Source organism: Columba livia, chromosome 29, assembly GCF_036013475.1.
Source record: "Columba livia isolate bColLiv1 breed racing homer chromosome 29, bColLiv1.pat.W.v2, whole genome shotgun sequence".
Taxonomy (NCBI): domain Eukaryota; kingdom Metazoa; phylum Chordata; class Aves; order Columbiformes; family Columbidae; genus Columba; species Columba livia.
Window position 1 is genome coordinate 1,176,192 of NC_088630.1, and position 13,718 is coordinate 1,189,909.

General features: G+C 65.7%; 1 protein-coding gene across 1 annotated transcript; it reads left to right on the forward strand.

Moving 5' to 3' along the window:
- The first annotated feature begins 5,935 nt into the window (after positions 1 to 5,935).
- DGKA (diacylglycerol kinase alpha) lies at positions 5,936 to 13,711 on the forward strand. The gene is given in 25 exon segments (XM_065043539.1): positions 5,936 to 6,281; positions 6,817 to 6,913; positions 7,055 to 7,131; positions 7,205 to 7,316; positions 7,397 to 7,477; positions 7,925 to 7,974; positions 8,055 to 8,129; positions 8,239 to 8,310; positions 8,312 to 8,359; positions 8,438 to 8,555; positions 9,358 to 9,446; positions 10,474 to 10,593; positions 10,666 to 10,764; positions 10,843 to 10,932; positions 11,007 to 11,080; positions 11,169 to 11,243; positions 11,325 to 11,410; positions 11,912 to 12,001; positions 12,087 to 12,247; positions 12,330 to 12,394; positions 12,487 to 12,577; positions 12,649 to 12,823; positions 12,907 to 13,027; positions 13,125 to 13,185; positions 13,314 to 13,711. Coding segments are annotated over 24 exon segments (2,199 nt in total). The 5' UTR covers positions 5,936 to 6,281; positions 6,817 to 6,843; the 3' UTR covers positions 13,413 to 13,711.
- Positions 13,712 to 13,718: the final 7 nt, after the last annotated feature.

Here is a 13,718-nt window from a genome sequence, read left to right on the forward strand (position 1 = left end):
GGCTCTGGTGGTCACAACCGCACCGGGACAGCAGTGGGGACATCTGCCCTGGCATTGGGACAGCACTGGGGACATGTCACCCAACCCATGACAGCACTGGGGACATGTCACCCAGACTGGGACAGCACTGGGGACATCTGCCCTAGCATTGGGACAGCACTGGAGACGTGTCCCCCAACCCAGGATGGCACTGGGGACATGTTCCCCAACCCGGGACAGCACTGGGGACATGTCACCCAGACTGGGACAGCACTGGGGACATCTGCCCTGGCATTGGGACAGCACTGGGGACATGTCACCCAACCCATGACAGCACTGGGAACGTGTCCCCCAACCCAGGATGGCACTGGGGACATGTCCCCCAACCCGGGACGGCACTGGGAACGTGTCCCCCAACCTGGGATGGCACTGGGGACATGTCACCCAGACCGGGACAGCACTGGGGACATGTCCCCCAACCCGCTTCTCCTTCGTCCATCTGTCCTGCCGCCCACCGTAGGATTCTTCTCCATCTCCGTCCTGCTCCTCATCTCTGACTTTGGCCCCTTCTCCCTTCGCCCCGTCCCTTTTGTCCCTTTGTCTGTCACCCGGTCTGTCTCCCTGTCCCTCTCTCTGTCACCCGGTCTGTCTCCCTGTCCCTCTCTTTGTCACCCGGTCTTTCTCCCTGTCCCTCTCTTTGTCACCCGGTCTGTCTCCCTGTCCCTCTCTTTGTCACCCAGTCGTTCTCCCTGTCCCTCTCTTTGTCACCTGGTCATTCTCCCTGTCCCTCTCTTTGTCACCCGGTCTGTCTCCCTGTCCCTCTCTTTGTCACCCAGTCGTTCTCCCTGTCCCTCTCTCTGTCACCCGGTCTGTCTCCCTGTCCCTCTCTTTGTCACCTGGTCATTCTCCCTGTCCCTCTCTCTGTCACCCGGTCTGTCTCCCTGTCCCTCTCTTTGTCACCCGGTCTGTCTCCCTGTCCCTCTCTCTGTCACCCGGTCTGTCTCCCTGTCCCTCTCTTTGTCACCCGGTCTGTCTCCCTGTCCCTCTCTTTGTCACCCGTCCTGTCTCCCTGTCCCTCTCTTTGTCACCCAGTCTGTCTCCCTGTCCCTCTCTCTGTCACCCGTCCTGTCTCCCTGTCCCTCTCTTTGTCACCCGGTCTGTCTCCCTGTCCCTCTCTTTGTCACCCGTCCTGTCTCCCTGTCCCTCTCTTTGTCACCCGGTCTGTCTCCCTGTCCCTCTCTTTGTCACCCGTCCTGTCTCCCTGTCCCTCTCTTTGTCACCCGGTCTGTCTCCCTGTCCCTCTCTTTGTCACCCGTCCTGTCTCCCTGTCCCTCTCTTTGTCACCCGGTCTTTCTCCCTGTCCCTCTCTCTGTCACCCGGTCTTTCTCCCTGTCCCTCTCTTTGTCACCCAGTCATTCTCCCTGTCCCTCTCTTTGTCACCCAGCCTGTCTCCCTGTCCCTCTCTCTGTCACCCGTCCTGTCTCCCTGTCCCTCTCTTTGTCACCCAGTCATTCTCCCTGTCCCTCTCTTTGTCACCCAGCCTGTCTCCCTGTCCCTCTCTCTGTCACCCGTCCTGTCTCCCTGTCCCTCTCTTTGTCACCCGGCCTGTCTCCCTGTCCCTCTCTCTGTCACCCGGTCTTTCTCCCTGTCCCTCTCTCTGTCACCCGTCCTGTCTCCCTGTCCTTCTCTTTGTCACCCGTCCTGTCTCCCTGTCCTTCTCTTTGTCACCCGGTCTGTCTCCCTGTCCCTCTCTTTGTCACCCGGTCTGTCTCCCTGTCCCTCTCTTTGTCACCCGGCCTGTCTCCCTGTCCTTCTCTTTGTCACCCGTCCTGTCTCCCTGTCCTTCTCTTTGTCACCCGGTCTGTCTCCCTGTCCTTCTCTTTGTCACCCGGTCTGTCTCCCTGTCCCTCTCTTTGTCACCCGGTCTGTCTCCCTGTCCCTCTCTTTGTCACCCGGTCTGTCTCCCTGTCCCTCTCTTTGTCACCCGGCCTGTCTCCCTGTCCTTCTCTTTGTCACCCGTCCTGTCTCCCTGTCCTTCTCTTTGTCACCCGGTCTGTCTCCCTGTCCTTCTCTTTGTCACCCGGTCTGTCTCCCTGTCCCTCTCTTTGTCACCCGGTCTGTCTCCCTGTCCTTCTCTTTGTCACCCGGTCTGTCTCCCTGTCCCTCTCTTTGTCACCCGGTCTGTCTCCCTGTCCCTCTCTTTGTCACCCGGTCTGTCTCCCTGTCCCTCTCTTTGTCACCCGGCCTGTCTCCCTGTCCTTCTCTTTGTCACCCGTCCTGTCTCCCTGTCCTTCTCTTTGTCACCCGGTCTGTCTCCCTGTCCTTCTCTTTGTCACCCGGTCTGTCTCCCTGTCCCTCTCTTTGTCACCCGGTCTGTCTCCCTGTCCTTCTCTTTGTCACCCGGTCTGTCTCCCTGTCCCTCTCTTTGTCACCCGGTCTGTCTCCCTGTCCCTCTCTTTGTCACCCGGTCTGTCTCCCTGTCCCTCTCTTTGTCACCCGTCCTGTCTCCCTGTCCCTCTCTTTGTCACCCGGTCTTTCTCCCTGTCCCTCTCTCTGTCACCCGGTCTTTCTCCCTGTCCCTCTCTTTGTCACCCAGTCATTCTCCCTGTCCCTCTCTTTGTCACCCAGCCTGTCTCCCTGTCCCTCTCTCTGTCACCCGTCCTGTCTCCCTGTCCCTCTCTTTGTCACCCAGTCATTCTCCCTGTCCCTCTCTTTGTCACCCAGCCTGTCTCCCTGTCCCTCTCTCTGTCACCCGTCCTGTCTCCCTGTCCCTCTCTTTGTCACCCGGCCTGTCTCCCTGTCCCTCTCTCTGTCACCCGGTCTTTCTCCCTGTCCCTCTCTCTGTCACCCGTCCTGTCTCCCTGTCCTTCTCTTTGTCACCCGTCCTGTCTCCCTGTCCTTCTCTTTGTCACCCGGTCTGTCTCCCTGTCCCTCTCTTTGTCACCCGGTCTGTCTCCCTGTCCCTCTCTTTGTCACCCGGCCTGTCTCCCTGTCCTTCTCTTTGTCACCCGTCCTGTCTCCCTGTCCTTCTCTTTGTCACCCGGTCTGTCTCCCTGTCCTTCTCTTTGTCACCCGGTCTGTCTCCCTGTCCCTCTCTTTGTCACCCGGTCTGTCTCCCTGTCCCTCTCTTTGTCACCCGGTCTGTCTCCCTGTCCCTCTCTTTGTCACCCGGCCTGTCTCCCTGTCCTTCTCTTTGTCACCCGTCCTGTCTCCCTGTCCTTCTCTTTGTCACCCGGTCTGTCTCCCTGTCCTTCTCTTTGTCACCCGGTCTGTCTCCCTGTCCCTCTCTTTGTCACCCGGTCTGTCTCCCTGTCCTTCTCTTTGTCACCCGGTCTGTCTCCCTGTCCCTCTCTTTGTCACCCGGTCTGTCTCCCTGTCCCTCTCTTTGTCACCCGGTCTGTCTCCCTGTCCCTCTCTTTGTCACCCGGCCTGTCTCCCTGTCCTTCTCTTTGTCACCCGTCCTGTCTCCCTGTCCTTCTCTTTGTCACCTGGTCTGTCTCCCTGTCCTTCTCTTTGTCACCCGGTCTGTCTCCCTGTCCCTCTCTTTGTCACCCGGTCTGTCTCCCTGTCCTTCTCTTTGTCACCCGGTCTGTCTCCCTGTCCCTCTCTTTGTCACCCGGTCTGTCTCCCTGTCCCTCTCTTTGTCACCCGGTCTGTCTCCCTGTCCCTCTCTTTGTCACCCGGCCTGTCTCCCTGTCCTTCTCTTTGTCACCCGTCCTGTCTCCCTGTCCTTCTCTTTGTCACCCGGTCTGTCTCCCTGTCCTTCTCTTTGTCACCCGGTCTGTCTCCCTGTCCCTCTCTTTGTCACCCGGTCTGTCTCCCTGTCCTTCTCTTTGTCACCCGGTCTGTCTCCCTGTCCCTCTCTTTGTCACCCGGTCTGTCTCCCTGTCCCTCTCTTTGTCACCCGTCATGTCTCCCTGTCCCTCTCTTTGTCACCTTGTCTTTCTCTCTTCTCTGCACGGGGCGGAATAGAAAGAGAACGAAAAGCGCGTTGAATATGCAAAGCGCCTCGGGGCAATCTGTATGCAAATAGATGCATTTATATATGTATTTATTGATATATATTTTTCTATGTATTGTATCTTTGTATATATATATATATATGTATTTGTACATATACATTTATATGTGTTTATGTATACTTTTAATCTATATTATTGTCGTGGGGGCTGCAGCTCAGGCTTTTCCCTCCTCTGGGACCAAAATGCTGCTGGTTTGGCTGGGGGGTCGAGCGTGTCTGACACAGGGACACGGGGACATGGGGACAGGGATATGGGGACAGGGAGAGGGATGGGGACAGAGGACATGGAGACAGGGGACATGGGGATATGGGACATGGCGATATGGGGACATGGGGACATGGGACATGGCGATATGGGGACACAGGGACATGGGGATATGGGGATATGGGGAAATGGGGATATGGGGACATGGGGACATGGGACATGGGGATATGGGGACATGGGGATATGGGGATATGGGGATATGGGGACATGGGGACATGGGACATGGGGATATGGGGACATGGGGATATGGGGATATGGGGACACGGGGACATGGGGATATGGGACATGGCAATATGGGGACATGGGGATATGGGGACATGGGACATGGGGATATGGGGACATGGGGATATGGGGACATGGGGACATGGGGATATGGGACATGGGACATGGGGATATGGGGACACGGCGATATGGGGACACAGGGACATGGGGATATGGGACATGGGACATGGGGATATGGGGACATAGTGACATTGGGATATGGGGACACAGGGACATGGGGATATGGGGACATGGCGATATGGGGACTTGGGGACATGGGACATGGCGATATGGGGACACGGGGACATGGGACATGGGACATGGCAATATGGGGACATGCGGATTGGGGACATGGGGACACGGGGAAATGGGAACATGGCAATATGGAGATATGGGGACACGGGGACATGGAGATATGGGGACATGGGGACACAGAGACATGGGACATGGGGACATGGGGACACAGGGACACGGGACATGGGGCCAGGGACTGAGCTGCACCGGTGGGCGGTGGGTTGGGGACAGGGTGTGGCAGGGGCGTGGCCAGTGACAGGGTGTGGCCCGGGGGCTGTGTGGCCGGGGGGCGTGGCCAGGCCCGGGGCGGGGACACGTGTTGTGATTGGCCGGGATGGATGTCCCCCGCGCTGTGTCCCCAGACCCCGTTCCCGGGCGGCTCGGGGGGGGCGAGCGGGGCCGCGGGGGCCGCGGCGGCTCCGCGCTCCCCGGTCCGGTCACTCACACCGGACGGCGCCATCTTGCGAGCGCGACAACACTTCCGGCCTCCCAAGCCCCGCCCCGCGGCCGGCGGCCATTTTGGTTTTAAAGGGGCAGCGCCCCGACTCCCGGCATACACGGGCGGAGCCCTCCACAGCCCCTTGGCGTTGCCATAGCGACCGCAGGCCGGGCCACCCCTCCTTGTGCCCATCGCCGTGTCCCCAAGTCCCGTCCTCTGTCCCCCGCGGCCCTGGGGGGGTCAGTGGCCGCGCCCCCCCCATGTGAGGGGTTTTTGTTCTTGGGGGGGCAGCGGGGACCGTGTGTGTGTCCCCCCCCGTCCCCTGAGGTTCCGCCGCCTGCGGGACGCGAACCCCCAAACCGCCACCGCCGGCTCCGATCGCACCCGAGATAGCGCGGGGGGGGCGGAAGCGGCGCCGCCGCGGGGGGGATGCGATGCGATGGGGTCCCCGAATTGTCCCCTCCGTGACCCCCCCCGTGGGCCTCGAGCGTCCTGTGTCCCCCGCTATGTCACGTCCCCCCCACCCCGTCGCGTGTCCCCCATGTCGTGTGTGTCCCCAAAGGTCCTGTCCCCCTCCACCTTCTATCCCCCCCCCCCCCCCGCTCCCACACGCGGTTTCGAGTCCCAACGCCGCCCCGGGGGGGGCCCCAAACCCTCAGGTGCCCCCCCCGGTCCCCACGGGCGGGGGGCGGCTCCGTGGGCGCCGTTCGCTACCGGGGCGGCAGCCGCCACCGGGGTGTTTCCAACCGGGGGGGTCCCCGTACGCCCCCCCTCTGCCCGCCCCCCCCCCGGTGCGGTGGGGGGCTCCCCGGGGCGGTCCCCGCTCCGTGCCCCCCCGTCGCCCCCACCCCGGGCTGCGGAAGGGAACGGCGGCGGCTCCGGTACCGGGGTGGGGGGGGGTGTCCCCGGGGCGGGGCTGTGGCTCCCCTCATCCCCAGCACGTGCGGCCGGTGCCGCCCCCGCCCCGCCGGCTCTGATGTCACGGGGCCGGGCCGGGAACAGCCGCTGCCGGGACCCACCAGGTACGGACCGGGCGGCGGCACCGGGGGGGTCCGGCGGGGCGGGGCGGCTCGGAACGGGCGGTACCGGGAAGTGCCGGGTTGTACCCGGCTGTACCGGGCGGCACCGGGTTGTACCGGACGGTACCGGCCTGTACTGGGTAGTACGGGGCCGGACTGGGCGGTACCGGGAAGTACCGGGTTGTACTGGGTTGCACTGGGCGGCACTGGGCGGTACCGGGTTGTACCGGGGGCGCAGGATGCGCCGGGGTAGGGTCCGGTAGGGCGATACCGGACGTTAACGGGCGGTACCGGGGGGGGGGTACGGGATGGCCCGGGGGGTCCGGGCGGCACCGGACGTTACCGGGCGCTACTGGGCGGTACCGGGCGGTACCGGATGGACGGGGATGCCCCGGGTGGGGGGTCCGGGACGGCTCGGAATGGGCGAGACCGAGAAGGGGGAGGAAGAGGCACCGGGGAAGTCCCGCAGCCTCCGGTGCCGCCCCGGGGGCGGGTGCCGAGAAACGGGGGGGTGAGGGCGTCCCCGTGTCACCCGCAGAACCGGGGGTGTCCCCGTGTCCCCACCATGGAGGTCGCCCCCGACTGGGCCACCCTGAGCCCCCAGGAGTTTGCGCAGGTGCAGAAGTACCTGGACTGTGAGTGATTTGGGAGGGACACCTGTTTTTTGGGGGGGGGGCGGCCACCCCGTACACACCTGCACATGCGTGTGTGTGGGGTTTCCCACGCGTGGGGGGGTTACACGCGTGTGCAGCCCCCGCGGCCGCCTCTGTCCCCAGACAGCAGCAGGAAGGTGCAGGATGTGCTGCAGGATTTCCGCGACGGGGGGACCTTCTCGCAGCACCGTCGGGGCGAGGTGGGGTCCCCGTGTGTCCCCCGGGGTGTCCCCAAGTGGGGGGACACGGTCTGACCCCCCCTGTGCCCCCCAGTGCCTGGATTTCGAGGGGTTCAGGCTGTTCCTGCGCAGTTACCTGGACGCCGACGATGTCCCCGAGCCGCTGTGCCGCCACCTCTTCGCCTCCTTCCAGAGCGGCCAAGGGGGTGAGGGGGGGTCGGAGGGACAAATGGGGGTCCGGGGGGACACTTCGGGGGGGGGGTCTCATCAGGGTTTGTCCCCACAGGCAACGACCTCGTCAGCATTAAGGATGTCTCCTGCTACTTCTCGCTGCTGGAGGGGGGGCGCCCCGAGGACAAGCTGGAGTGTGAGTGGGGACATGTCACCCCCGTGTCACCTGGTCCCCTGCACATCACCCCCATGTCATGTCTGTCTCCCCCCGTGTCACCTCTGCCACTCCTCGGTACCCCCCATGTCACCCCTGTCACCTCCCACCATTCCCTGTGTCACCTTGTCACCCCCTGGGCCACCCCTCGTTATCCCCCGTGTCACCCTATCATCCCCTGTGTCACCCCTTGTAAACCCCCACCATGTCCCCCCCGTCACCCCCACGATGTGGGTCTGGGGGCGGGGGGGACTCAGACACCGGGTACCCCCCGAGTGGGTGGACAGACAGACAGACAGACAGATTCACAGACACAGGGAGGATGAGCAGACGGGACGGACGGGCAGGAGGGGGGGTGTCCCCACGGGGGGGTCCCCAGGGACCTACCAGGATTCCCTCAACCCCCCTGTTCCCTCTGTCCCCCCCCAGTCACCTTCAAGCTGTATGACAAGGATGGAAACGGGCTCCTGGACAGTTCGGTGAGCGGGGGGGGGGGGGCTTGAGGGGGTTTGGGGGGGGCTGTGGGGACCCCCCCATCCTGCTGACACTGTCCCCCCAGGAGGTGGATCGGATCATCACCCAGATGATGCGGGTGGCCCAGTACCTGGACTGGGACGTCACTGAGCTGAAGCCGGTGAGTGGGGCTGGGGGGGGCATGGGGAGGGTGTGTGTGGGGGGTCTGTGTCCCCCCTCCATAACCCTGTCACCCCCCCCTGAGCCCCGTGTGTCCCCCCCCATCCCAGATCCTGCAGGAGATGATGCGGGAGATCGACTACGACGGCAGCGGGACGGTGTCCCTGGCTGAGTGGCTGCGGGGGGGGCGTCACCAACATCCCGCTGCTGGTGCTGCTGGGCCTGGAGGGGGTGAGTTGGGGGGTGTCACTGTGCAGGGACCCCCCCCAGGCCTGGCTCTGACCCCCCCCCGCGGTGTGCCCCCCCCAGCACATGAAGGACGAGGGGCAGCACCGGTGGCGGCTGAAGCATTTTAACCGGCCCGTGTATTGCAACGTGTGCGCGGCGCTGCTGGTGGGGCTGCGCAAGCAGGGGCTGAGCTGCACCCGTGAGTGGCACAGGGGACACGGGGACAGGGGTGGGGACACAGGGACAGGGGTGGGGACAGGGACAAGGGTGGGGACAGGGGACATGGGGACGGGGCGCTGCTGGTGGGGCTGCGCAAGCAGGGGCTGAGCTGCACCCGTGAGTGGCACAGGGGACATGGGGACAGTGTGGGGACACAGGGACAGCATGGGGACAGGGGACATGGGGACGGGGCGCTGCTGGTGGGGCTGCGCAAGCAGGGGCTGAGCTGCACCTGTGAGTGGCACAGGGGACGTGGGGACAGCGTGGGGACATGGGGACAGTGTGGGGACAGGGACAGGGGTGGGGACAGGGGACATGGGCATGGGGCGCTGCTGCTGGGGCTGTGCAAGCAGGGGCTGAGCTGCACCTGTGAGTGGCACAGGGGACGTGGGGACAGCGTGGGGACATGGGGACAGTGTGGGGACACAGGGACAGCATGGGGACAGGGGACATGGGGACGGGGCGCTGCTGCTGGGGCTGTGCAAGCAGGGGCTGAGCTGCACCCGTGAGTGGGAGAGGGGACAGCGTGGGGACATGGGGACAGCATGGGGACCTGGGGACAGGGATGGGGACAGGGGCGCTGCTGCTGGGGCTGCACAAGCAGGGGCTGAGCTGCACCCCTGGGCGGTGGGTTGGGGACAGGGTGTGGCAGGGGCGTGGCCAGTGACAGGGTGTGGTCGGTGGGTGTGCCCGGGGGGCGGGGACAGGTGATGTGATGGGCGGGGCCGGGGAGAGGTAGTAGGCGTGGCCCGCGTCTAGCCCCGCCCCCTCGCCCCGCCCAGTGTGCAGGTTTACGGTGCACGAGCGCTGCGCGCGCCGCGCGCCCCCCAGCTGCGTCAGCACGTACGCGAAGTCCCGCCGCGAGGCCGGGGTGAGCGTCTGTCCATCCGTCCGTCTGTCCATCCGTACATCTGTCCATCTGTCCGTCCGGCTGTCCGTCCCCTCGCCCGTTGCTCCACCCGCCCCCCGCAGTGTCCCCCCTCTCCTGCCCATCCACCGAGCTGAGTGTCTGTGAATCTGTCTGTCTGTCTGTCCACCCACTCGGGGGGTACCCGGTGTCTGAGTCCCCCCCGCCCCCAGACCCACATCGTGGGGGTGACGGGGGGGACATGGCGGGGGTTTACAAGGGGTGACACAGGGGATGATAGGGTGACACGGCGGATAACGAGGGGTGGCCCAGGGGGTGACAGGGGTGACACAGGGGATGGTGGGAGGTGACGGGGGTGACATAGGGGGTACCGAGGAGTGACAGGGGGTTGACACAGGGGGAGACAGACATGACATGGGGGGTGATGTGCACGGGACCAGGTGACATGGGGGTGACATGGGGGTGATGTGCAAGGGACCAGGTGACAGGGGGGTGACACGGGGGTGACATGGGGGTGATGTGCAGGGGACCAGGTGACAGGGGGGTGACATGGGGGTGATGTGCAGGGGACCAGGTGACAGAGGGGTGACAGGGGGGTGACATGGGGGTGATGTGCAGGGGATCAGGTGACAGGGGGGTGACACGGGGGTGACATGGGGGTGATGTGCAGGGGACCAGGTGACAGGGGGTGACACGGGTGTGACATGGAGGTGATGTGCAGGGGACCAGGTGACAGGGGGTGACACAGGGGTGACATGGAGGTGGTGTGCAGGGGACCAGGTGACAGAGGGGTGACACGGGGTGACATGGGGGTGATGTGCAGGGGACCAGGTGACAGAGGGGTGACACAGGAGTGACATGGAGGTGATGTGCAGGGGACCAGGTGACAGAGGGGTGACACGGGGGTGACATGGGGGTGATGTGCAGGGGACCAGGTGACATGGGGGTGACAGGGGGTGATGTGCAGGGGATCAGGTGACAGGGGGGTGACACAGGGGTGACAGGGGGGTGACACTGGTGACACTCGCAGGTGCAGGCGCACGTCTGGGTCCAGGGCGGCTGCGACGCCGCCAAGTGCGGGCGCTGCCACAAGAAGATCCGGAGCTTCCAGAGCCTGACGGGGCTGCACTGCGTGTGGTGCCACCTCAAGGTGGGGTGTCCCCGCATCGGGGGGGGTCCCTGTGTCCCCCCCAATGCCCTCACCCCCCCGCCCTGTCCCCAGATCCACGAGGAGTGCGTGTCCCTCGTCCCCCCCGCCTGTGACTGCGGGGCGCTGCGGGACCACGTCCTGCCCCCCGCCGCCATCTACCCCGTCCTGCTGGTGAGTGGGGGGGTCCCATGGGTGCTGCCCCCCCCCCCAACTTCTACCGAGCCCCCCCCTGAATCGGGGTGTCCCCAGGAGCGGCAGGACAGCCAGCGGGATGGCAGCGGGACAACGGGGGACGAGCCCCCCCAGGGTTTCAGCACCCCCGAGGGGCAGGTGCTGCGGGTGAGCCGTGTGTCCCCCCCTGTGTCCCCCCCCACAGGGACAGGGGGGCTCAGTCCTGACCCCCCCACCCACAGATCAGCCCCGTCCCAAACACCCACCCGCTCCTCGTCTTCGTCAACCCCAAGAGCGGAGGGAAGCAGGGGGAGAGGTAAGGGGGGAAATGGGGGTCCCGGGGGGGGTCCCCACTTGGGGGGGTGGCTGCCCGGCCCCCCCCCAGCCCCCCTCTGCCCCCCCAGGGTGCTGCGCAAGTTCCAGTATCTGCTCAACCCCCGGCAGGTTTATAACCTGCAGCAGGGAGGACCCACCCCCGGGTGAGTGGGGGCGGGGGGAGCGGGATACCCCGGTTTGAGGCGGGGGGGGGATTGTCGTCTGACCCCCCCTTGTCCCCCCAGCCTCAATTTCTTCCGGGACGTGCCGGATTTTCGCATCCTGGTGTGTGGCGGGGACGGCACTGTGGGCTGGATCCTGGATGCCATCGGTGGGTGCTGACTCCCCAAACCCCCCCCAGAACCCCCCCCAGATGCTGCTGGGGTGCTCGGGGGTCCCGGGACGGGCGACGGTCACGGGAGCTCTTGCGGGGACAGGAGCGCTCGGGGGTCTCGGGGGTCCCGTGGTCGCGATGCCGTCGCTGTGCGATCCCGGTTTCAGCGGCCGCCCGGGACCCCCCGCCCCGGTCCCCAGCGCCGAGACCGGGGGGATCCCAACGGCCCCGGGGAGACCGGGACCGGCAAAGCCCCCCCCGGGCTGTGGGTCGGTCGGTGGCATCGGCGGGGCCGGGACTCGGTGTCCCCCCCTCGGGCAAAGGCACCTGCGCCCCCCGTAGCTGCCGGGGCCGATTTTAGGCTGCGGGAGCGGGAGCCGCCGGGCGGGGTGGGACCCCCGGGGGTCCCCTCGGAGGGGTCCCGGTCCCCACCCGCCCCTCGGCCTGTCCCGGGGGCCGCTCCCGGAAGGGCCCCTTGACCCCCCCCTTTCCTTCCAGACAAAGCCAACCTGCCCCGCCACCCCCCCGTCGCCATCCTGCCCTTGGGCACCGGTAACGACCTGGCGCGCTGCCTGCGCTGGGGTGGAGGTGAGCGCGCTGGGGTTTGATTTGGGGGGGTCCCCCGCACCCCGTGACCCCCCCACCCCATTTCATGCCCCTCTGCCCCCCCCAGGGTACGCGGGGGAGGACCTGGGGCGCCTCCTGCAGGAGCTGGAGGGCAGCAGCGCGGTGCCCTTGGACCGCTGGCGCATCCACGTTGTCCCCGAGGACGCGGCGGTCGCGGGGGACCCGGTGCCCTACGACATCATCAACAACTATTTCTCCATCGGGGTGGTGCGTGGGGGGGTCTGGGGGTGTGTGGGGGGGTTATCCCCCCCCTCCCAGGACCTCACCGCCCCCCGTGCCCCCCCCGCAGGACGCCTCCATCGCCCACCGGTTCCACGTCATGCGGGAGAAATACCCCGAGAAGTTCAACAGCAGGTGGGGTGGGGACACCCCCGCTGTGTCCCCCGCATTGTCCCCACACCCCCACTGTGTCCCCACCCCCTGCCTTTACTCTGTCCCCCCCCCAGGATGAAGAACAAGCTGTGGTACCTCGAATTCGCCACCTCCGAGACCATCTTTGCCACCTGCAAGAAGCTGAAGGAGGTTCTGAGTGTGGAGGTGAGGGGGTCCCCATCCCGCGTGGGGGGGGTCAGGGGTGATGTCCCACCCCCCTGACGTGCCCCCCGCAGTGCTGTGGGACCCCCGTGGCGCTGAGCGCGGCGCTGGCGGGGCTGGCGGTGCTCAACATCCCCAGCACCCACGGAGGCTCCAACCTTTGGGGGGACACCAAGCGAGTGCCGGGGGGGGCGCGGAGCCCCCCAGGCGCCATCACTGATGCCGAGACCCTCAAGACCTGCGTGCAGGGTGCGTGGGGAGCCCCCCCCTTTTTTCCCACCCCCCCACCCCACGCTGACCCCCCCCCACCCATGTCTCTATTTGCCCCCCAGATGTGAGCGACGGGCGGCTGGAGGTGGTGGGGCTGGAGGGGGTGCTGGAGATGGGGCAGATCTACACGGGGCTGAAGAGCGCGGGGACGCGGTTGGCGACGTGCTCCGAGCTCACGCTGCGGTGAGGGGGGGTCTGGGGAACGGGGGGTGGGACAGGGGACATCCTGGGGGGGCCACTTATTGACTTACGGGGCGGTGGGGGGGTTGCAATTTTGCAGGACGCTGAAGCCCCTGCCCATGCAGATCGATGGGGAGCCCTGGATGCAGCCGCCCTGCACAGTATGTGGTTCCCCCCCGCCCCCCCCCCAAAAAAAAAGTGGGGTGCTGGTGGCCCCCCCCAAGCTTTTTGGGACCCCCCCAGGTGTGGGGGGACCCCCCAGGGACCTCCCCCAGTGTTTCTTTTGCAGATCAAGATCACCCATAAGAACCAAGCGCTGATGCTGATGGGTCCCCCCCCGCGCTCCTCTGGATTCTTTGGCCTCAAAAAGGGCCCCCCCGAGGTGTGAGGGGCCCGGGGGGAGGGTGAAGGGCCCCCCCGAGGTGTGAGGGGCCCGGGGGGGGGGACAGAGGCCCCCAGAGCTGCGCCCGGGCAGGGGACACAGAGCAAACCCCCCGCACTGTGTGTCCCCACAGGGGGGGGTGGCACCTGTGTCCCCCCCACCACGGGGTGCTCAGCCTGTGGGTGCTTGGGGGGGGGGGGGGGCTGAACACACCCCTCCCACCTCACGCCAGACCCCCCCACCCTATTTATTCCCCCCCTCCCCAATTCCAAGTGCCTATCACAGTAATAAAGTGATGAGACGTGCGCTGGT